This window comes from Serinus canaria, chromosome 11, assembly GCF_022539315.1.
Source record: "Serinus canaria isolate serCan28SL12 chromosome 11, serCan2020, whole genome shotgun sequence".
NCBI lineage: Eukaryota > Metazoa > Chordata > Aves > Passeriformes > Fringillidae > Serinus > Serinus canaria.
In genome coordinates, this window is record NC_066325.1 from 10067378 (window position 1) to 10088337 (window position 20960).

General features: G+C 43.2%; 2 protein-coding genes across 4 annotated transcripts in view; one reads left to right on the plus strand and one right to left on the minus strand.

Annotated features, from left to right (window-relative positions):
• The window catches only part of AKTIP (AKT interacting protein), a 1131926-nt gene that overhangs the window by 1096744 nt on the left and 14222 nt on the right, over nucleotides 1-20960 (minus strand). The window lies entirely within an intron of this gene.
• RBL2 (RB transcriptional corepressor like 2) lies at nucleotides 2211-20226 on the plus strand. 2 transcript variants are annotated; one of them, XM_030227466.2, is made up of 22 exons: nucleotides 2212-2495; nucleotides 3794-3924; nucleotides 4726-4926; nucleotides 5612-5676; nucleotides 7541-7669; nucleotides 8470-8630; nucleotides 8735-8799; nucleotides 9456-9642; nucleotides 10344-10510; nucleotides 10999-11108; nucleotides 11990-12093; nucleotides 12469-12606; nucleotides 12815-12979; nucleotides 13517-13628; nucleotides 14206-14478; nucleotides 14767-15038; nucleotides 15597-15773; nucleotides 15945-16016; nucleotides 16407-16521; nucleotides 17551-17753; nucleotides 17971-18135; nucleotides 18539-20226. In XM_030227466.2, exons 1-22 carry the CDS (start codon nucleotides 2301-2303, stop codon nucleotides 18707-18709), a joined length of 3378 nt encoding a protein of 1125 aa, XP_030083326.2. In that variant the 5' UTR covers nucleotides 2212-2300; the 3' UTR covers nucleotides 18710-20226. The 2 variants fall into 2 exon arrangements, with proteins under 2 accessions (XP_050834771.1, XP_030083326.2); XM_050978814.1 differs by lacking the exons at nucleotides 17971-18135; nucleotides 18539-20226 and having other exon boundaries at nucleotides 2211-2495; nucleotides 16407-16542; nucleotides 17551-17688.

Genomic DNA, 20960 nt, shown 5'->3' on the forward strand with positions numbered 1-20960 from the left:
TAATGTTACACAAACAGGCAATATAATTCCTTTGTTACATTTAGAGGAAAAGGAAATAAAGATAACAGCTTTCCAAGTTCTTTTTATGATTTTTTTTATTGAATGCTGCCTCCTTTCAGGTTCTTTCATGCAAGGAAGGAAGGAAAATGTAATGCCCAAGATCTTTCATGAAGTTAAACTGGAAAATGAGGATTTGTTTGCTCTGCCTCCTGTGTGCTTCCAGTGTGAACAAGACCTGACAGTGCAGTGTTCCAGGTAAGGTCTCATGAATCAAAGGGAGGCTGGTTTGAGAAATTCTTGGGATCCTAATGACAGATACAGTGTCATCATCTCTTTCCCTAGTGCTCACCAAAACTGGTAACAGTCCTCACACTGTTTTCTGCTCTCAGACAATAAAAACATTTCATTGTCAGCTCCTCTGCTTGACAGTGTTTGACCTGTGTGCAGCAGCTCAAAGCAGGGGGCAAGAGCATGCTCATGGAGAAGATTTCTGAGACTACAGGACAGTAAAAAATGTATGTTACTGGGGGGGCAGCCAAGCACCTGTGAGGGACTGGGGCTGAGACGGTGTTTGTGGCTATTACTTGTCATACTGGTAGATCTAGCATCTAGCAGTAGTCAAAATCATTCAAATAATGAACATGCCATATGAGGGTAACTATTATTCTTGCATCTTTTTAATGGGGGATGAGCAGGAGGGAAAGAGGGGAGAAGTGGAGAAATAAGTGAAGCTAAGTCCTCAGGAATAAAAAAGATTTCACTGAAATGTTTCTTGTCTGAGTTTTCAGTACACCATTAAATGAAAACTTTTCAAAAAGGTTTTCCACACAAGAGCAGTCAAGTTAAACCACTTCTTCATGAAGTCCCAATGCATGAAACCACAGGGAAGTACACAGGTGTAATCACAGCATAATAACCTTCCCTTTAACTTCAGCTTTATCTTTCAATATTGTGAGGGTTTGATCTTTTTTTTTTTATATGAGGGATTTTTAAGGAGCAGATTAATATTTCTCAGTAGAAATTAAATGCTGTAATAAGTTATTGCTGCTTTGTGTTTTAGTAGATACTGTAAATTTAGCTAAACAGAAAAGCCTCACATCATTTATATAATCTTCTGGGTGGCAGAGAGCTTCCCATCAATGCTCTGCATAACTCAGAGCAGGAACTTGGCCTCGCTGCAAAGTTCACAGGTCCTCTGTGTTATAAAAAAAGATGTAAGATTAAATACAACTTAATCTCTTGTTTTTAATGTTGTAAGTTGTTATGGTAGTCTGGGGGCTGCAGGTTTGGGGAGGGGGAGGACCCTGCTGGCAACACCATCTTCCAGTGCCAGCTCGGGCTTTCTGCAGTTCTCAGTGCTGGCTACCAGTGTGTATTTGTGTCCTGAATCACATCTCAGGTCAGTCAGATCATTTTTCTTAACATCTTTCCTTAACGTTTCTTTTATTTTTTTTTTCCCTGAAGCTTTCAGCGTTCATGAAATATTAGTAATACAAAATCAAGGTGACAGAGTCAATAAATCCTTTTAATCAAGTACAGCCCGTTTTACTGATCACTTAATGGACATCTACCTACACGAGGACTTAAATCTTATTTTTGGCAGCCTCCTCCCTGCTCGGCTGGGACTTGACCAGTGGGAGCTATTTCTGTCTCTCTTTCCTACCCCTCACTGCCTATGTACAGCCTGTACCTCGCACTGTGTGTGCACAGCCTGTACCCTGTGTACATATTTGTGTATATATTTGTGTACAGCCTGTACCCCGCACTCTGTGTACATATTTGTGTACATATTTGTGTACATTTTTGTGTATATATTTGTGTACAGCCTGTACCCCGCACTCTGTGTGTGCACAGCCTGTACCTCGTGTATATATTTGTGTACAGCCCATACCCCGCACTGTGTGTACATATTTGTGTACATATTTGTGTAGAGCCTGTACCCCGCACTGTGTACATATTTGTATATATTTGTGTATATTTTTGTGTGTATTTGTGCCCAGCCCCTCCCGCTCTCTGCCCGTTCCGGGCTCCCCTCACGGCCCCAGCCCCGCCCTGCCCAGGGCTCGCGCGCCAGGCGCGCTCCCGCTCCGCGCCGCGCGCGCGTCTCGCGGTGCGTGGTAAGAGCGCGCGCCGTGCGCCTGCGCGCGGGCGGGGCGGGAGAGCGCCCCGCGGACCAATGAGAGGGCGCGCGCACGGAGGGGGCGGGGCCCGTCCCTCGGTGTTTGGATTCGAACGCGCGGGGCGGCGGCGCAGGCGCGGTGCGCGGAGCGCGGCGCTGCCCCCCAGCGGCGGGGCGCGGCATGGCGGGCGAGGACGCGGCCGGGGCCGAGCCGGGTCCCGCGGGGGGCGCCGCCGCTCCCCCGTCCCCGCCGGGCGAGGACAGCGAGACCCGGCAGCGCTACGAGGAGCTATGCAGGAGCCTCAACATGGACGAGCGCGCCCGCGCCGAGGCCTGGCTGAGCTACCAGAGCATGAGGCGCAACTACACCCTGGAGGTGAGGGGGGGGTGACGGGGCCGCGGCCGGCCCGGGGGGAGCGCGGCGGGACGCGCGGGTGAAGTGCGGAGGGAAGGGACGGCGGTGGAGGCGCGGCGGCCTCTCCCTCGTACCGCCCGGGAATAACCATCGCAATTGGGAGTCATAGCGGCGGAAAGGTGTTAAAAATGGAAGAGCCCCCGTCGCTGGGCTGCTTCGGCTCCCCGCAGCTCGGCCGAGGAGCAGCGCAATGGCCTCGGCCAGCGCCGCTCCGCAGCCGCGCGGGGCCCGCGGAGATGCCCCGCGCAGGTGTGATCGCATTTGTTCGTTGTGTTTTGGACTTGGCACGGCCCGGGCTGGGGGGTGAAGGGTAAAAGGTAAAGGGTTGTCGCGTCGTTCTTGAAAACAGGAACACGCGGTGACGTGCCCGGGAGCTTCGGAAGCGCCTTTTATCGCTGCCTTCCTATGGCAAAGGTGGCGCTTGTGATAAGCCCCGGCAGTTCCCGGGGTCCCCAGCGCTGCCCTCCGGTGACCGGGCGGCTCTCGGGGCAGAGCTCGCCGCTGCGGGGCCGGGGCCGCCCGTGCGGGAAGGAGGAGCCGCTCGGGCAGTGCCGCTGTCACATCGCGGGCGGGCGGCGATGCTCGGGAACGAGCCCTGCCTTGTCCCCGAAGGTGTGCGCTCACCCGGGCCCGTGGCATCACGGAGACCGACGAAACCACAGCGTCGGATTCAGTTTGGCCCCTTGTTTTACCCGTCCTTTTCCCACTGAGGTGTTACTCTTTGATCAAAGACGGAGAATAAAATTTCAAGTGCTCATTAGAATTAATTTCTGTCTTTAGGTACCAGATTGAATAATTGTTCTGCTGTGTAACGCGGAGCAAAATAGAAGTGATGTTTTTCTTTTCCTACTGTCCGTTCAGGGCATAAGAATGTTTTGGCTGCAAGAACTGTGGCCTTCTTCTTTTTTTGTTACCTTTTGCTTTTAAATTCAAGCAGTATACAATGCTGCAGAACAACACTAAAATATATTTTCATATACTCAAAATATATTTCACACTTTGAATCAAATGTGAAATTTATAATGGTAGCTAGTAAGTTTAGTTTTGATGCAGTTCAGTGTTTAGTGTCTATTTAGCACCTGTTTTGTTGCAGTTAAAAACCTAAAGCACAACAGAAGTCTGAAACAGCGAATCGACTTTCTCACTGGTTGGACTTCATTTGTTCAGGACACAGTGCTTTTCCCTGATGTTGGGGTAGCTGAAAAGCATGTTTTTGTTTTCAGTGCAGTTTTTTAGATGCCTGATGTTTTGATTCACAGGGAAATGACATGCATTGGCTGGCTTGTGCCTTGTACGTGGCTTGCAGGAAAGCGATTCCGACTGTGAGCAGGGGAACAGCAGAAGGAAATTATGTATCCTTAACCAGAATCCTGCGCTGTTCAGACCAAAGGTAACTTTTCTTCTTGCTGACACTTTTATTCTTTTTAGACACTTATAAAATCTCAAAGGGTGCTTATCACCTTGTGAAATTAGAAATGGAGAATAAAAGCTAAATGTGTTTCTTGTTTCGTGCTTTTGAAGATAGACTTTATATCCCCAGAATGTTTGTGTTATAGCTCACTGCCACAGAAGTAGGACAGTTCCTTTGGCTCAGTACTGTGTTCATGAAAACACTGGTTTTCAAAATAAGAAATTGACTTCCTTCACTCAAAGGAGAAAGAAGCCAGTCACTGAAGAACAGTCAGTTTTGGGGGTGTGCAGAGAGTGAACTTCTCACACGAGAAACCATTTGTAGTTCACTGTGGAAATGTTCACAAGATTTATGCATAAGAAAACTTCACCTTTCACATGGTTTTGCTAAAGTCACTAAATGAGGTCAGAATCTGATGAACAAATTTGTAGATCTTACAGGTTGTTTTATTTAAATTAATAAATTATTCAGAAAAATGAGACAAGTGTGATTTTACATTAATCTAACTGCTGGAGTTGATTTTGTCTCTGTGAGAGTATGCCAGACCTGGGCGTACATAGATAGTTAATGTGGTTATCAGCCCAGGATCTAAAAATATTTCACGAGCTGTCTGAGCTCAACCACGAGAAGGACTGGCTCTGAGTTCATTGTCATGTTTGCAGTGCCACCATTTCATCAGTAGTTTGGGCAGTAGAAATTCCACTTCTGGTGAAAATGTAGAGTTTATTTCTGCAGGAGAAACAAGCGGCCTTTCTGATCTAACCCATTCGTTATTTGCAGCTTGATCGAGTTTTTTAACAAGATGAAGAAGTGGGAAGACATGGCAAATCTTCCATCCCAGTTCAGAGAGCGAACTGAGAGACTGGAGAGGAACTTCACCGTTTCTGCAGTCATTTTTAAGAAGTATGAGCCCATTTTTCAGGACATTTTCAGGTATCCTCAAGAAGATCAACCTCGTCAGCAGAGAGGCCGGAAACAGAGGTGGGCTTCTGTTATTTCCAGACTGATTGTAGAGCATTACTTTAGTGAAAATATAATCAAGTTGCTTGGTCGTCTTAGTTGTATTTTGACTGTATTTTCATAATATAAGAGTTGGTTTGTTCTTGCCTGCAGTAAATTTTTAATCTCTTTTTCAGTTTCAGATCTGACAGGGGCAGGAAATCCCAAAGCCGCTGAGTTTCTGATGATTTGGGGGATGGGGGAGAAGGGAGAGATTTCAATCAGCCTGTAGGCAAGGGAAGCACTAGTGTTGTAAAGATGGGAAATACGGGAAGAATCTGATCCTTGGCTTTAGTAACTCGTAGTACTGCTCAGTCTGTTTCATTGCCCAGTAACTCCCATGGATTTCTTCATAGCTGCAGATCTTGTGGATATTTTACTTTTTAGTAGAAGCTTTGTTTCTTTGTTACTGTTTCTATTTGGGGTCCTGTGGAATTGAACTTACAGACTGAAACAGGGGTTCCAGTTGTGCCTACACTAAACCTCTTTGAGGTTTGGTGCATCTTCCTGTATTTACTTTTGTCAGGCCTTTGTGGGAAGGGTGTAAGATTTTTGCCACATTGTAGTAAAGCTTAGTTTTCTTTTTGAATTAGTGACTCTTGTGTGATGTTTTATCAGTTCTGATTCATTGAGCTCATTGTCTTCTTGCTGTATTTTCCTCCAAAAGACGACAACCATGTACTGTGACCGAAGTTTTCCAGTTTTGTTGGGTCCTGTTTGTCCATGCAAAAGGTAAGGGACCTGAAAGGGATTAAGTGCATCAGACATAGTTTTGTTAGTCATTATTTTATATCAGTCCTTAAAACACCCAATAGGAGCAATGTAGATATAATCTCTATTGTAAGAGCAGCCTTAAAGCTTATAGGACCAGTAGAGAATTTCAGATGTTTTTCTTGATAGTGACTGTTGGGAGAAAAGGGAAGGAACAGGAAGGAACTCATTTTAGGCTTCAGTTGTTCAGTCACAGCATGTATAGTCTAAAGTCTTTCCTCCATCCTGTGAGGAAGATGCCTTTTTGTAAGGCTGCAAATTCCACCTTATTGGGCAAGAGAAGTCTTTCCTAAACAAGTGTGGTGCTTTCAGCCTGAAACACAGCATTATTTCATCCACTGATCCAGCAGAGTTTGTACTGAACTTATTTCCAGACAGTCAGGACTTCACTTCCTTAGCACAGGTAAGCAGCTGAGAGTAAGTAGGTCGGTCTGGAAAATCACAGGTTTTTATTTCCCTTCTGTAAACTCTGCACTTCTGTGGGAAGATTGGATGGTTGACAAGGTGCAGAGGGACTTTATGGTTCTTCCTGTTGCTAAGTTAGTGACTGATATGTTTGAGTAACTGCATCATCCATTGACTACAAGAAGTTTCAGGTATGGTAACTAACCCTGTGGAGAATTCCATGTTGATAACACATCCAAGTGAATTTTACAAGGAAAATAAAAAATTACAGTGCATAGAAGCTGTAAAGTTACTAAATGATTATTGAAGTGTGGCAGCACTTTAAAAATGGAAACTATTTGTTTGTGAAAGTGTTGACTATTAAGGCATTGTGTGTTGGTGTGAGGTTTTTTTTTTGTGCTGTGTGGTTTGGGGGTGGGCAGTAAATCCTTATCACAGCAACCACACAGCAGTGGCAGGCCCAGGCTTGTCTGCTCCTGCAGCCCATTGCCTTCAGTTCATGCACTGCACACTGAGGGAGCCCCTTGTTCAGTGGGACTGCTCTTCAGCACACTGTTTGTAAGGACTGCTCTTCAAACTCTTTCATTTCTTTCTTTGAAATTGATGGGGGAAGAAAATCTCTGGGTTTTTTATTGTTTGGTAGGAAGTCGTGAAAGGGAGCCTTGTTTGAAATGTCAGCAACAAAAAATTACTATGGAACTATTGGTACTGTGAAATTGTATTTATTTCTGTGCTGAAAGTAAGTTGTCATGGTTGTGGAATTGATCCTGTGTTATGACAGTTACTTTGAGAATTTTATTAATTAAAGGTTTGCTAATAGTATTTAGGATTTTCATTGCTTGTGCTGTGAACCATTAATGATTTGGAAATAACTGATAAGTGGATAAAGTTAATTAAAATTTCATCTAGGATCCATTATTTTAAATAGTTTAAATTATCTGCATTTAAATAATTTTTCTTTTAACAAACATGGAACCAGAAAATAGCACAAATTTGAACAAACTGATATGTCACTGGTAAAAAAATAACAGGATAATTGAGAAAAATTCCTAATCATATATCCATTTCAATGTATTCTAAGTGAGTTTACTATATGATAGATTTCTTCAAGAATTTAAACCTGTTCTTTATAGTAGGCTCAGCCAGGTAATTTGGAGCTTCCCTGAGAAAAAAGGGAGGGTGGAAAGAGTAGAAGAGTCATTAGTATTTAAGAAGGAAACATCATGCTGTGCATAAAAAGTGAATTGTGATTTATGTTATTGATTAATTTTATAATTTATTTTACTAAATTGTTTAAACTACGGACACTCCTCTAGAGGAATATCATAAACATAAATGAGTTCAGTAAAGAGTCACATAGAGTCTCTTGGTAAAAAGATTCTTAAATCCTTGCTAATTTTATGTCTTTCTAATATTGCAGGAAATTTTCCTATGATCAGTGATGACTTGGTCAATTCCTACCATCTCTTGTTATGTGCTTTGGATCTCGTGTATGGAAATGCTCTGCAGTGTCCTAACCGTAAAGAACTCCTGAATCCTAATTTTAAGGGTATGTTGAGGAAAAAGAACTTGATTTGAAATACATGAGAACTAATATTTTCTGTATCTGGCTACACAGTTCCATTCCTGTTAATGAAGTATGTAATAACAGACTAGTGAATTTTGTAAATAATACATTAGGTCAAGAATTTGATGTGCTATGGAAATACCCTTGAAGGAAGTTCCAGAGTAATACTTTGAGTTAATGAGGGTTTATTGTCAGTGAAAAAGTGCATAAAGACACAGCCATCACTGGACACAGTGAGATTGGAATGTTCTGTGGTGCAGCAGTTTGGAAAGACCCAAGGCTCAGATAGGAGATTTGTTTCTCTCTCATTTCTGGATTGCTGCTGTTCTCTTTGTGAAGAAAGTGGAAGTATAGGTTGACTTGATAACCACAAATTCAAATGAATGGTGAGAAGTTGCCTTTGAATCTCTGATGTAACTCTTCCCAGGCTTGCAGTTCATTTTCAGTTCTGTACAGGACTGGGCAAGTGTAGTGCTTCGGATGTAATCATTATCTCAAATAAATATTGTAGTTCACCAGTGTTTGATTTTTTTTTTCTTATTAGAATTGATATATGTAATTTTTATCACTCAGTAACTAATGTTTTTAAATCTCTAACTCAAAATTTACTTTTGATAACATTATCCAGTTAGTGGGCATTGTGTAGTTCTTTCTAGAGAACTAATTAGTTTGTTTTTTTAATTTCATATTACCTTGACTACACAGCATTGAAGAATTTAAGTTTAATGAGAAAGCAGAATATGGATTTGCAAAATTAAATCATACAATATTCTGAATTGTAGGTCTACCTGAAGACTTCCATAGTAAGGATTATAAAGTATCATCTGATCCTCCCTGCATCATTGAAAAACTGTGCTCTTTACATTATGGATTAGTTTTAGAAGCAAAAGGTATAAAGGAACATTTTTGGAAGCCGTATATTCGGAAGCTTTTTGACAAAAAGGTTGGTCAGTAAATTTGTAATTAGAAAAATCTCTCCTTATTTGTTACCTTCAAAACCTTTATAAGAAATGAAATGCCCATCCTTTGTTGTTAAATGTCTTACAGCTTTTGAAAGGAAAAGATGAGAACCTGACGGGATTTCTAGATCCTGGGAACTTTGGAGACAGCGTGTAAGTCCCTGTCTGTGGTTTGGTTTGCAGGAGTGCCCCTCTGTGGCCCAGCTATTCCCTGACCTGAGCACTGGTAGCAGCCATGCCTTGTGTGTTCACAATGGCCATCCAGCACTGCCTTTCTGTTCTGGCAGTGCTGGGGCCTGCTTGGAAGAGGAACAGTGCTTCAGGGTGGTGTTACCTGATGTCTGCCTTTATTCCTATGTTTCTCTTTCCTGGATTTTTTGTTTGTGTGTAACTCAGAGTTATTATGAAAACGTGGTTGGGAGCACATTGAGTAGGAAGTGGGAGGGAAAAAAAATGGGTTTGGTGTTTATGTGTAGGACTCACTTTTTTTTTAATTATATAAAAATGGTTCAGTGCATTTTATGATACAATGAGGAGTTTCCAGGAAATAGGAGTTCTCAGTGTTATATTATGTTCTTCCTGCAGCTGGATAAATGGCAGGGCTGGATATTTTCTCATGGATACATGGAGAAAATAATGTCCTTGCCACTGTCATGTATAAGGTACTGTAGATCTTAAAAGAGCTTCAGTGAGGGTCAAGAGAAATTTGAAGTAGACTTCCCCCAGGCCAGAGCAGTGTTCAGTGTGTGAGCAGATGAACAAAGCAGTCTAAATGAAGGGGGTTTGTGTGCCTTTCCTTTGTGGTGTAGCAAAGCCATCAACAAGGCCTATGAGGAGTACGTTCTGTCAGTGGGAAACCTCGATGAGCGAATATTCCTTGGCGAGGATGCGGATGAAGAGATTGGAACTCTCACGAGGTGCTTGAACACACCTTCAGGACTGGAAACAGCTGAGAGGGTACAAGTGAAGCATAATTTGCAGCAGCATTTTGACAGGGTGAGTATGGCATGGTCTGTGTTGCTGTTTTTATATGCCACCCTCCCTGGCTGCCATTAGAGACAGAAATAAAACACACGTCAGAGTGTGGGGAGAAAATGGGTGGAGTATTGGGAGCTGGACTTCATGGTGAAGAATGTAATGTATTTGTAAAAGAAGTTACTGTGTGGTTAGGTAATTAGAAGATGCATTGATTTTGCTGTGTTCTAATTGAAGGGATATCCTTGATGTTACATTATTGTAATGTGATATCTTGATCTGATGCAAATAAACTAAAATGCTGATCAGAAGGACTTCTCATGTAGAAGGTTAAACTTGCTGAAAGGAAGGCCTGGCAAGTATACTTTTGCTATGAACTACAGCTAGCTTTGTTGCTTAGGCTAGGAAGAGATACTGGGATTTAGGGGGGATTTTTGAGATTGGTCTAATTGTTTCACACTCAATTCCAGCACCTGCATTTCAGCATAGATCACGTCCCCTCTGTTTATACACTACTGTTTGATACAAACATCTGAGCACCACAGACAAATTCTTCGTTGCTCTTACCTGAGTCATGGTCTGGTTTGGGCTGTTTGATTAGGAGCCATTTTTTTTCCATAACACAGAGTAAGAATTCTGCAGATTGATGTTTCTAGGTTATGACCTTTATCAAAGTTCATAACAGAGTGCATATGTATATGTGCTTATTTTTTTATTTTCAGTCCAAATCACTGAGGATCACAACCCCCCTTACTGGCCGCAAGTATATTAAAGAGAGCAACCCATACGTGACACCTGTTTCCATAGCAACCTACAGCCTGAGCCGCCTGCACACGATGCTGGCAGGGCTAAAAAATGCCCCCAGTGAAAATCTGGAGCAAATACTCAGGTAAATTTGGTGTTTAGCCAAATAATCCTGCTTGCTATTCTAGTTTTAATAGCAAACGTTAATGCTGAAGAGTGTAAATTAAAAGGTGAGCCAGTCTTTTACTAATGGAGTAAAATGGAATCCAGAGAGACATTTACATTTTGAAGGACTGTTCTCTTTATTTAAATTCATCTGTCCCTAGAGATTGATGAACATCCACCATTTAAAACCCAGCAGATCTGGGATTCTCTAACTGCAAGCTGCCATATAAAATTTTCAACACTTTTCTTCTTGCTTAACAAATGGTACTACCTAGAAATCACTCCATACTGTAGGAGATGCAAACCAAACTTTATTCTCTAAACTGATTTGCAGTTAGATACATTTGGGTCTGTTTGTATTGCTGTGCAATATATTTCCATTTTTTATGCTTTCAACATATAAAAGAAGAGGGTGGTTTTGGTCTTTGTAGGAATAGTATATTGAAAATGTTTAGTTTTTATTTTCAGGTCATGCTCCAGAGATCCTTCTCAATCCATTGCAAACAGAGTTAAAGAAATGCATGATGTGTACTGTCAGAGCACTCAGTCTGAAGGAGAATTCAGTAATTTTTCCAAAGGTGGGAAACATTTTACTTACCCATAAAATGCATACACATCCATCTCTTATAATGAATTTTTACATACAGGTTATGCTTTAGCACAAGTGTCTTTTCTACTTCTCTTGCCTTTTCCTGTGTTCTTAAGACATAGCAAATTTCAATACTCTGTAAAATTTTATAATCAGCCTTAGCTTGAATCTCTGGAATTTGATCATACTTTCAGCACTAGAGAAGTGAAATGAAAAGGACTTTTAAGTGTACCACTTTTTCTCTCAAGTATAAGGTTATTAGTGATGGCATGGATTTCTCTGCTGGTAAGGAAAATCTGAGTAACTGTAGACTTTAAAAACCCAACAGCAACATTGGCTTACATATGAGGATGGATTAGTACAGGTATTAAAATCCTGCCAGTATAAACACAAAAACATGATTTGCAAAGTTGCCTTGATAGCTGAAGTTCCTGAAGATGTATTGAATATAAGGAAGGTGCTCTTGACCTTGTTTCTTAATAAGGCCTTCCTTTGTTCTTGTCAGCTTAGTTGCTTCACTGCTTTTTGTTGCACAGTGCAAGGTGGATCCATACAGGTGCATTTTCTGAATTTGCATCGTGTCTATTATAGCAATATTAAGGATTTTTCTTATTCATGGTGATGTAATACTGATACCCAAAATCTGGGTTCAGAAGCAAGTTACTCTGCTCTGCATTCATAAGTCAGTGCAGTGTAGGAGAAGGATTCCTACATTAACTTGAAATGTACTGGTTTAGTCCTGAAAATATTCTATCCACAGCAGCACAGAAATCCACACAAGCTACTGTTGCATTTCTGTATCTGAAGATGAAGAATATAATACTTCTTTCTTGCATTTTACAACATTGCTTCTATTTAAACTTCCTGCAGATGTTGCTAGTAAACATTTTCGCCTTGCTGAGGTGCTCTACTACAAAGTCTTGGAGTCAGTCATTGAGCAAGAGAGGAAGAGGCTGGGAGACACTGACTTATCTGTAAGGAAAACTAATCAAAGGGTTCCTCACTTTTAAAGTTGGATCTGCAAAAAAAGAACACAGATGTAGAGCAGAATTGTCAGCTATTTAAAATGAGGGTAAATCTCTGAGAAGAACCCTGTAAGTACACCTGAATGGAAGAAAAAAGGTTCAAGAAATTGTGTTTGCAAACACAAAGATAGATGAAATTTTTAATGGCTCTTTAATTTTTAATGAGCCATTTTAAAGACGGTTCATTTTGAACTCAGTTCTGTCCCTTAAAAAATAGCTTTACTTTTTATTAGCTTGAGAATCTTGCTGTTGACACAGTAAAAATTGTTTTATTGTTCTATAGTTACACTGTAAAATGAGCTTTAAAATTTGCAACTCTTGCAGGCAATACTGGAGCAAGATGTGTTTCACAGGTCTCTGCTGGCATGTTGCCTGGAGATCATTACCTTTACGTACAACCCACCTGGAAACTTCCCTTTCGTCACTGAAATATTTGACATTCCAGTTTATCATTTTTACAAGGTAATGTGTTTGATAGCTAGAAATGCTTACAAAGTCATGAGTGCTCATTGACCTGTATGACAACCTAGGATTGAGTCATAGTAATGCAGTCTTCATGTTTCTAATAGTCTCTTCTTCCTTAAAAATCAAGTATTGGAATCAGAGCTTTGTTTAAGAACAAATCTATGAAACAAGTACATTATGTTGATCCTAATTATCCACTGCACAGGTAATTGAGGTTTTCATCAGAGCAGAGGATGGCCTTTGTCGGGAAGTGGTAAAACACCTGAACCACATTGAAGAGCAGATCCTGGAGAGTATGGCATGGAAACAGGGATCTGTACTGTGGGACAGGATCAGAGAGAATGAAAACAAAGTTCCTACTTGTGAAGAGGTGAGCACATCTTTCTGTGTGTTACATAGCTTTCATAATCAGACAGGATGGCAGAGAGACAACTGTGCCCTGAAGGAGAGGCCTTACATGTCCCAGTAGCAGTTCCATCAGCGCAGGCAAAGCATCAAGCGCAGTGAGCTCTGACCTGGTCAGAGCCATCTCTGTGGAGACATCTGCAACAGAGACAGGCAGCAGAGATGATTCTCATCCAGTATTTTATTGATGTAGCAAAACAGTGAACAAAATGGTCAAGCAGGGAAGGTTTGGACCAGTAACTCTTGGAAAGATTTTTAGACAAGAAATGTGGTAAAAAGTACACACAGTAGCCATGGAAAGACTATTACAGTGTGTATCTTCCAGAGCAGCATCATCACAAATCACTACTGGTTTTGTTGGGCTTAGGGTAAGTTTGTCACTATTCTTGTTATTTTTCCACAAAGTTTTGCTGTTCAAAATATGTAGTGCAGCAGCTCTTAAAAATTTGCTATGAAGTTAATATGTGATACAGAAACTCTAACAAAAGGATAAATATTTTAGGTAATGCCTCCTCAGTACTTTGAGAGATCTGCTGGGAGCAGTGTTGTGGGCTCACCATTGACACCACGGCGAATAAATGAGGTTCGTGCTGAAAGCGGAGGGCTGGGAAAAGGTGAGATTTTCTAGAGCAGAATGTGCTGTACATTGCTCACTTGGATTGAATCATGTAAGGGAGGGAGCTGCTTTAATGCCACTGTAGAGTTAGCTGTTAACACACTGGTAAAGGGTATTGCAGCTCATAGAGTTGCATCAGAGGTCTAAGACTGATGGATTGATCATATCAGTGTGAACAGTACTGCTTTGATAGGGTGTTATCAGGGGATGGATATGAACAGCATGTGTCTGTGTGTGTTAAACTGTATTTATACATGCACACACACAGAGCTTCCACTCTAATTGGTTTGCTTTATTGTTCTACTAGAAAAGAAACCCTGCTATATATTATGTGACAACTCAAATGTTTTCCACTAGAAAAAATAAAATATAATGTATGAACTTAGAAAAATATTAAATACAGCATTATTGAAGATTAAGTCATCTCTAAAAGCCATCTGTATTTTTAAAAATTTTTTCCTGAAGAGCTTTGCATGACATATTTTGGTTTGCATTAGATTTCCACTGCCTTGTAAAACAAAGGATTATAAACCAAGAGTTAAATAGCTATCTCTGTGTGTGTTTTTCCTCCCTAGGCCTCTCCTCCCCTCCAGCCAGCCTGTATGACAGGTACAGCTCTCCCACAGCCAACCCCACGCGGCGGCGCCTGTTCGCTGACAATGACGGTGCCCCTGAGGGTGGCACGGCCGTCAGGGTGCCCCCACAGCCCGTGGTGAGCACGGTGCCAGTGCAGAACATGAGCCCTGAGGCTGTGTCCGTGACCCCTGTGCCTGGCCAGACCCTGGTGACAGTGGCAACGGCCACCGTGACAGCCAACAACGGGCAGACGGTGACAATACCTGTGCAAGGTGAGGGAAATGCTGCTGCTCAGCCCTTCAGGCTTGTTCCCATCAGGGGATTAGAACACAGCCAGGGAGAACTGCATTAGTATGGAAACTTTACTTCAGCTTCATTATCTTCTCATCTCGTGATGAAGTTTCCAAAGTATTTTGATTAAACAATTTCATGTATAATATACTAAATGTCTAGTTATAAGTAGCTAATAAAAGAAGTACGAAATTATTTTTAAAAACTCAACCCCCCCCCCCCCCCCCACAAGCTTGCTCCTATTTCAGACTCTTTTTATTACATTACAGGTATTGCCAATGAAAATGGAGGAATAACTTTCTTCCCAGTCCAGGTAAATGTAGGTGCCCAGCCCCAGGCTGTGTCTGGGCCCATGCAGCCTCTGAGTGCCCAGACTCTGGCTGGCACCCTGAACCCTCAGATGGCTGGAGCAGCACTGCAGCTGCCAGGCCAGCTAACAGTGCAGCAGATCTCCCCTGGAGAGCAGAGACAGACCCAGCACCTCAATGCCACAGCCGTCAGGCCTCGCAAGATGGGCTCACTTGCACTCTTCTTCAGAAAGGTACTTTTTGATCTAAGTTTGCTTTGCTTAGTTCTTATTTTGGTAAACTTGCAGTAATTTTAAAAATACACATTTACTGGCTGTAATAATGAGGGCATATTGCATTTAATATTCATACACACCTGAAGAGTGGTTTTCTCCTGCCACTTCTCACTAGCAAAGGAGTGTACTGGCACACCAGGATGTGGAAATAGATTCTGTACTTGGCCAGCAGGCTCGTAAAGGTGTCCCTTTTCTTGAAGGCTCTTCCAAAGAGAGGGGTTAACTTCTGAGACTTTCTGGTTTACTCAATACCGGGGTTGCTATGGGCAATGCAGTGCCCTTTCCGTGCTCAGGACACCTTGGAATTTAAGCTTCAAACAAATGTTTTCTTAGGTCTGACATCAGTACTGAGAATGTCTGTGCCTTGTAAGCAAAACAGTTAAATTTGAATTTAGTTATTCTTCTCTTGGCTTAGCCTTTGCACAAACTCTACAGGTGTGCAAGTCTGAGCTACTCTTTTGCTGGGTGAGAAGAGCAGCGTTGCTGTGGCCCTGAGCACAGTGTCCCATGTCACAGGTGTATCACTTGGCCAGTGTTCGTCTGAGAGACCTCTGTGCCAAACTGGATGTGTCCGATGAGCTGCGCAAAAAGATCTGGACTTGCTTTGAGTACTCCTTGGTGCACTGCCCTGAAATCATGATGGACAGACACCTGGATCAGCTGCTGATGTGTGCCATCTATGTCATGACTAAGGTAAAGTGGGAGCAAAGAAAAAGCAGACAAAAATCTCCTTTAATACTTAATATTCCCAGTACTCCTTCCTCAAAAAGCCCCAAACCAACAAACATACACAACCACCCCAAGCCAAACAAACAACCCAATAACCTGCAGAAAAACTGAACCTTTTCTATGCATCCCCCTTAGGTCACTAATGAAGACAGATCATTCCAGAACATCATGCGCTGCTACCGGACACAGCCGCAAGCCAAGAGTCACGTGAGCACAGTCACTATTTAACCTTGTGGGATCTGGTTTATTAAATGCCATCATTCTATTTTAGGAACAGACCACTTGGTAAAGCAGTATCTTGTGTTAAGGGGATGCAGTCTGTGAACCCTTCTCAAAAGATAGTGGTCATATCCAAAATCCTGCGCTACTGAAAGCTTTTTATACTAAACTGTACCTAAAATAGAAAATGTTCTTTACTTAAAACTGAAGGAGGCAGTGCCCATGGGCTATTACTCCTCTTAGGAGGCTGTATTTTGCCCTGCAAGAAGCAGTTTGGTACGACAGTGAAGTTCTGGCAGCAGACATGTGCAGGCAGTAGTTGCCTGGCGGGGTGACTGCTGCACCGTGCCCTGCTCACGCTGCCCCCTGTCCCTGCAGGTCTATCGCAGTGTCCTCATCAAGGGCCGCCGCCGCCGCCACTCGGGCAGCAGTGACAGCAGCAGCCAGCAGAACTCCCCCACAGACAGGAGCAAGGACAGGAACAAAGAAAGGAGTGAGTGATTCCAAATGCCAGGTGGTTGAATTTAATTCCATTTCCAAACTGTGTGTGTAAATGAAGAGTCAGATTTTGTGTTGTTTCACCAACAGTTCCATCCTTTGGTAAATGTAGACACAATTAAAAATACATTGATAACATTCTTGAGTTGCTCTAACTCAAGGTTTTTATTGCACCCACTCTTGAGACTTTCAAATCATTCCCCAAATGCACTTACCTTGGGAATTTGCTGTGCTGGCCTGAGCTCTGAGTTCAGCTCACACACCAAAGAACTTTGGAGTCTTTGCAGATTGAGGAAATCTGGGCTAGCCCAGGTTCACAGCTACTCTTCTGACAACCAGAGAGCTGCAGCAGTTTCTTTTGTAGCACTGACTGTCTGCAGAAATAGGAACACCACCCACAGCATTGATTTCAGTGAAGTTGACAGCTCTGGGGATTCTTCCCTTGATATGTGAACTGACACATTTTCCTTGAATTAACTTTATAAAGGAAACCGAAGAGGTGATGCTGTGTATTCCTACCCGCAGTTTTCAAGGTATTTAATAGATGATGGATGGTATATGCAGTAGGTATTAATATTTTCTGTCAGAGGGAGTGGCAGGGAGGGAAGGCAAAAAAATACGTAAATTTTGCAACTTCCCACATTAACTTAGCAGGAAGTATGGCCAAGCCAAATATTTCTCCTACTGACAGAAAAAGACTACCATTCTTTACTTGAAATGGAGCCAGGCAGCAGCAAGAAAGAGCTCCTGCTGAAAGTATAACACAAATGCTGAAAAATGGAGTTTCATCTCTTTTTATACCATCATGCAACCGAGCTCCTACAGCAAATCCCTTGCAGTTTATGCAGTAAGAAGTTAGAAATCAGCAAAGTTTTTGTGTAAGGGATAACGCTCAGGGATCAAAGCAGGCCGAATGCTGGTGGCAGCGAGTTCTAGTCCCTGTTTGCCAAGGGTGGCTGGCTGTGTGCCCGCTGGGCTGGCAGTGCCCGAGCGCTGAGCCCTGAGCTGTGGCTGTGCCCTGCAGGCAGCCGTGACTCCAGCCCGGTGATGCGCTCCAGCAGCACCCTGCCTGTGCCCCAGCCCTCCAGCGCGCCCCCGACCCCCACGCGCCTCTCCGGCCCCAACAGCGACACCGAGGAGGAGGAGCGCGGGGACCTCATCCAGTTCTACAACAATGTCTACATCGAGCAGATCAAGGACTTTGCCCTCAAGTACACTTCAAATGCAGTAAGTCATATTCTCTGCTTTTTCCTAATAAACAGAGCTTTATCTTCTGACCACGCAGTGAACTTTCCTTAAATTAAAAAAAACTAATCTGGCCGAATAACACAACAAAACTTGCATTTGTTGTACATTGTATGGTACCATCTGTGTGGAGAAGCCTTGCTGCAGTGAGCCCTGAGCTCAGGCTGCAGCTGCAGAGGTCTCTGTTCTCTCCGAGCAGACAGACTCCCCCCCGCTCTCGCCGTACCCGTTCGTCCGCCTCGGCTCCCCCCGCAGAGTGCAGCTCTCCCAGCACCACCCCCTGTACATCTCGCCACACAGAAACGAGTCTGCCCTCTCTCCCCAAGAGAAAATATTCTACTACTTCAGCAGCAGCCCCTCGAAGGTGAGACTAAAGGGTTTCAGTTTGATTTTTTAAATCCTTAACTCTGCTTGTTGTTTTTGGTAGTGAAATTAGAGCAGACTCTGCAACACGAAGTTTTGTTTACTTTGCCCAACACACACATCATCACCTAATGCTCATCAAACTGCCAGTGCAGCTGCCACAGCTGTAGGGCTGGATGGGCCTTTGAGCTCCGCCTGCAGTTACAAACTCCCTTGAGTTTAAGACTTACTTTGGTAAGGGAAAGACCAGTACAGTGATGAAAACAATACCTTGGTACAGTACAGATTTCCACAAAAGAGCCTGTCCAGTGCCCGTGCCATGCATCTAACAACAGTTCACATCATATTGGGGCAGTGACAAAATAGTGAGAGCTAATCCTTCTTCTGCCCCCTCCTCCCTCCAGAGGCTAAAGGAAATCAACAGCATGGTTCGAACTGGAGAAACGCCCACAAAGAAGAGAGGCATCCTCTTGGAAGATGGAACCGAAGCCCCAGCCAAGCGAATCTGCCAGGAGAATCACACAGCTCTGTTAAGACGACTCCAGGACGTAGCAAATGACCGAGGGTCCCACTGAGCCTGCACAGCTCCTCCCTCCCTGCCTGTGCTGAGCCTGGGCCAGGGCATGAGGGAGGAGAGCTCTGGGGACAGGCAGGATCCACCTCAGACCTGCAACACAACCCCAGGCCCTGCTTAACCTCTTCAGAAGGCAAGTGACCCCTCCCCAGCCTTGCCTGGAGAACACATCCCTAACCCAGCCGTGGACCTTGCAGCAGGTATTTACAGCTTTGCTTTGCTCTAGTCAGTGCTTCACCCTTGTCAGCTGTGGCCAGACAGGTCCAGGTGCCTCAGCATGGAGCCCTGCACCAAGGCACCCACAGACAGTGTCAGGGTTCCTCACTAACCCCCTCACAAACTAACAGCTTAGGGGTAACATTCTCACACAGTCCAGTTCTTCTTGCAAAGAGACAAGGGGCACATTTTGAGCCCTGCAGGAAGGTGGATGGATGGACTCTGTCCAGATTCAGGATGTTCCATGTACCTTTGAGAAGCAGCACGGTGTTGAGCTTTAATGTGTGGTCCTTTGCTGTACCAAGGGAGGTGATTGTGTTGATTGGTTTGAGCTGTGCAATGTTTGAAAGTGAACTCATGTTCCCAAGGTGACACTTGGGATGGGGCTGTGAAGCATCATGTTTAGAGCAGATGAATTTTGCTGTATATTTGCAATGGCACTTTCTAAATGTGAATAGTTTTTTCAAAGGCCAACTTCAGCTGTCTTTCTGTACTGAAACAATTTGACTTTTGTATTTATTTCAATCTGACATCCCATTGCTCCTCTTGTCAGCAAATGGCATTAAGAATTCATTGTAACTCAGCATATATGCAGCAATGAATGCAGGAAGCCAGGGATGTGTGCTTTTTTTCAAGGAATTTTATATACTCGTTGCTTTTCTTGATAGTCAGGCACTGAAGTCCTTGCTCACTCAGCAGCAGGAACCTGGTGCCCATCTCTTAAAACATACACTTAAATATTTTGTTGGTTTAAAGGACAGGGCTTGGCAGATTGCTTTTGTGTTTTGGTTTTTGTAAAAAGCCTGAACCAGGCTGCCTGGGAGAAATCCCTCCCCTCCTACCACAATCAGCAGGTGCTGCACATAAACTTATCACTTGCTTTCATTTAAAATAGGTCCAAAATACCAGACTTGTTAGGAAAGCATCCACCCTCTCCCACAGTACAGGATGCCAGTCCTCTGCTGGGGAGGGGATGTTCTTCATGTAAAATGTGGCACTCTCAGGTTGCAGAAGGCTTTCTGAGGCAGCAAAAGCTAAAAGCCCTGTTTTCAGTCATTCCTGCCCATCTGAAGAATAGGAAAATATAAGACTTAACTCCACTATAAATTCAGCTAAAGTAAAATAAAACCATGTTTTTCTTACCTTCATAACAAAAGCTGAAGTCCAGAAGTTGTGTAGATGTTTCTGTAAAAATATTTATGGAAGTGTCAGACAATTCTTGTTGTTACTATGTTCCATTAACTTCACTTTGTATGAAAATATTGCAATTGTATTTTTCAATAAAGACTTTATAGACTCTCAGTTTCCTGTTTGTGTGTGAAAAGCATTGTATGTGCAAAGTTAGAAAGTCTGCAGCAAGGACTTCAGTCCTTCACTGCAATTAAAGGTTTCAAAATAAATAAATTATCACATCTTAATCACACCACAAGGGAAAGGATTTACTCCTGCCCTGGTTTAGTCACTGTGGTTGTTCCATGTGTGTCCCCTCGGCTGCTCCATCAGAAGGCACCAGGCAGGGCCTGGGAGTGCCAGCTGGAGCTGCCCTGCAGCCGAGCCCAAAGAGCTGCCCAAGATTGGAAGGGATTTAACTTCTCTGCCAGTCCTTCACCTAAGCAGCTTAGGAAATGTGCAAGTCAGTAATTTATAACAGAGGCTTCTGAGCATTCATAAAAGTAAATAAATAGGAATGGTCACAGCCCAGTTTAGCTCCAGGCCTGCCCCTGTCCAAGCAGTTCATGTGCTCAAGAACAAGAACAAGACCAGCCTGATTGCACCAGGACTCCTTGAACTATAACCTTGCCCATGATAAATATGAAGCATTTCAGTTTCACAGTTTCAGCATTCCCAAAAAAAAAAAAGAGAATAGCAGCAACAGAACTCATTTCACACTATTTTAGTGGCAACACTCCAGGCCAGTACATGCACCCTCAAATTTCTCCCACATCCTTTCCTTGAAAGGCACACAGCAGCACTTTTCCAGACAATACAAACTCACCTTTGAATCAGTTCCTCCGTTCCTGTCCTCTACTGCAAAT

Bases quoted from the DNA above. Each gene is read 5' to 3' on its own strand.
- RBL2 (XM_030227466.2), top strand. From the start codon at position 2,301: ATGGCGGGCGAGGACGCGGCCGGGGCCGAGCCGGGTCCCGCGGGGGGC. The intron at 12,980-13,516 runs GTGAGCACATCT...TAAATATTTTAG, and splicing joins AAGTTCCTACTTGTGAAGAG to GTAATGCCTCCTCAGTACTT. The intron at 15,039-15,596 runs GTACTTTTTGAT...CCCATGTCACAG, and splicing joins TTGCACTCTTCTTCAGAAAG to GTGTATCACTTGGCCAGTGT.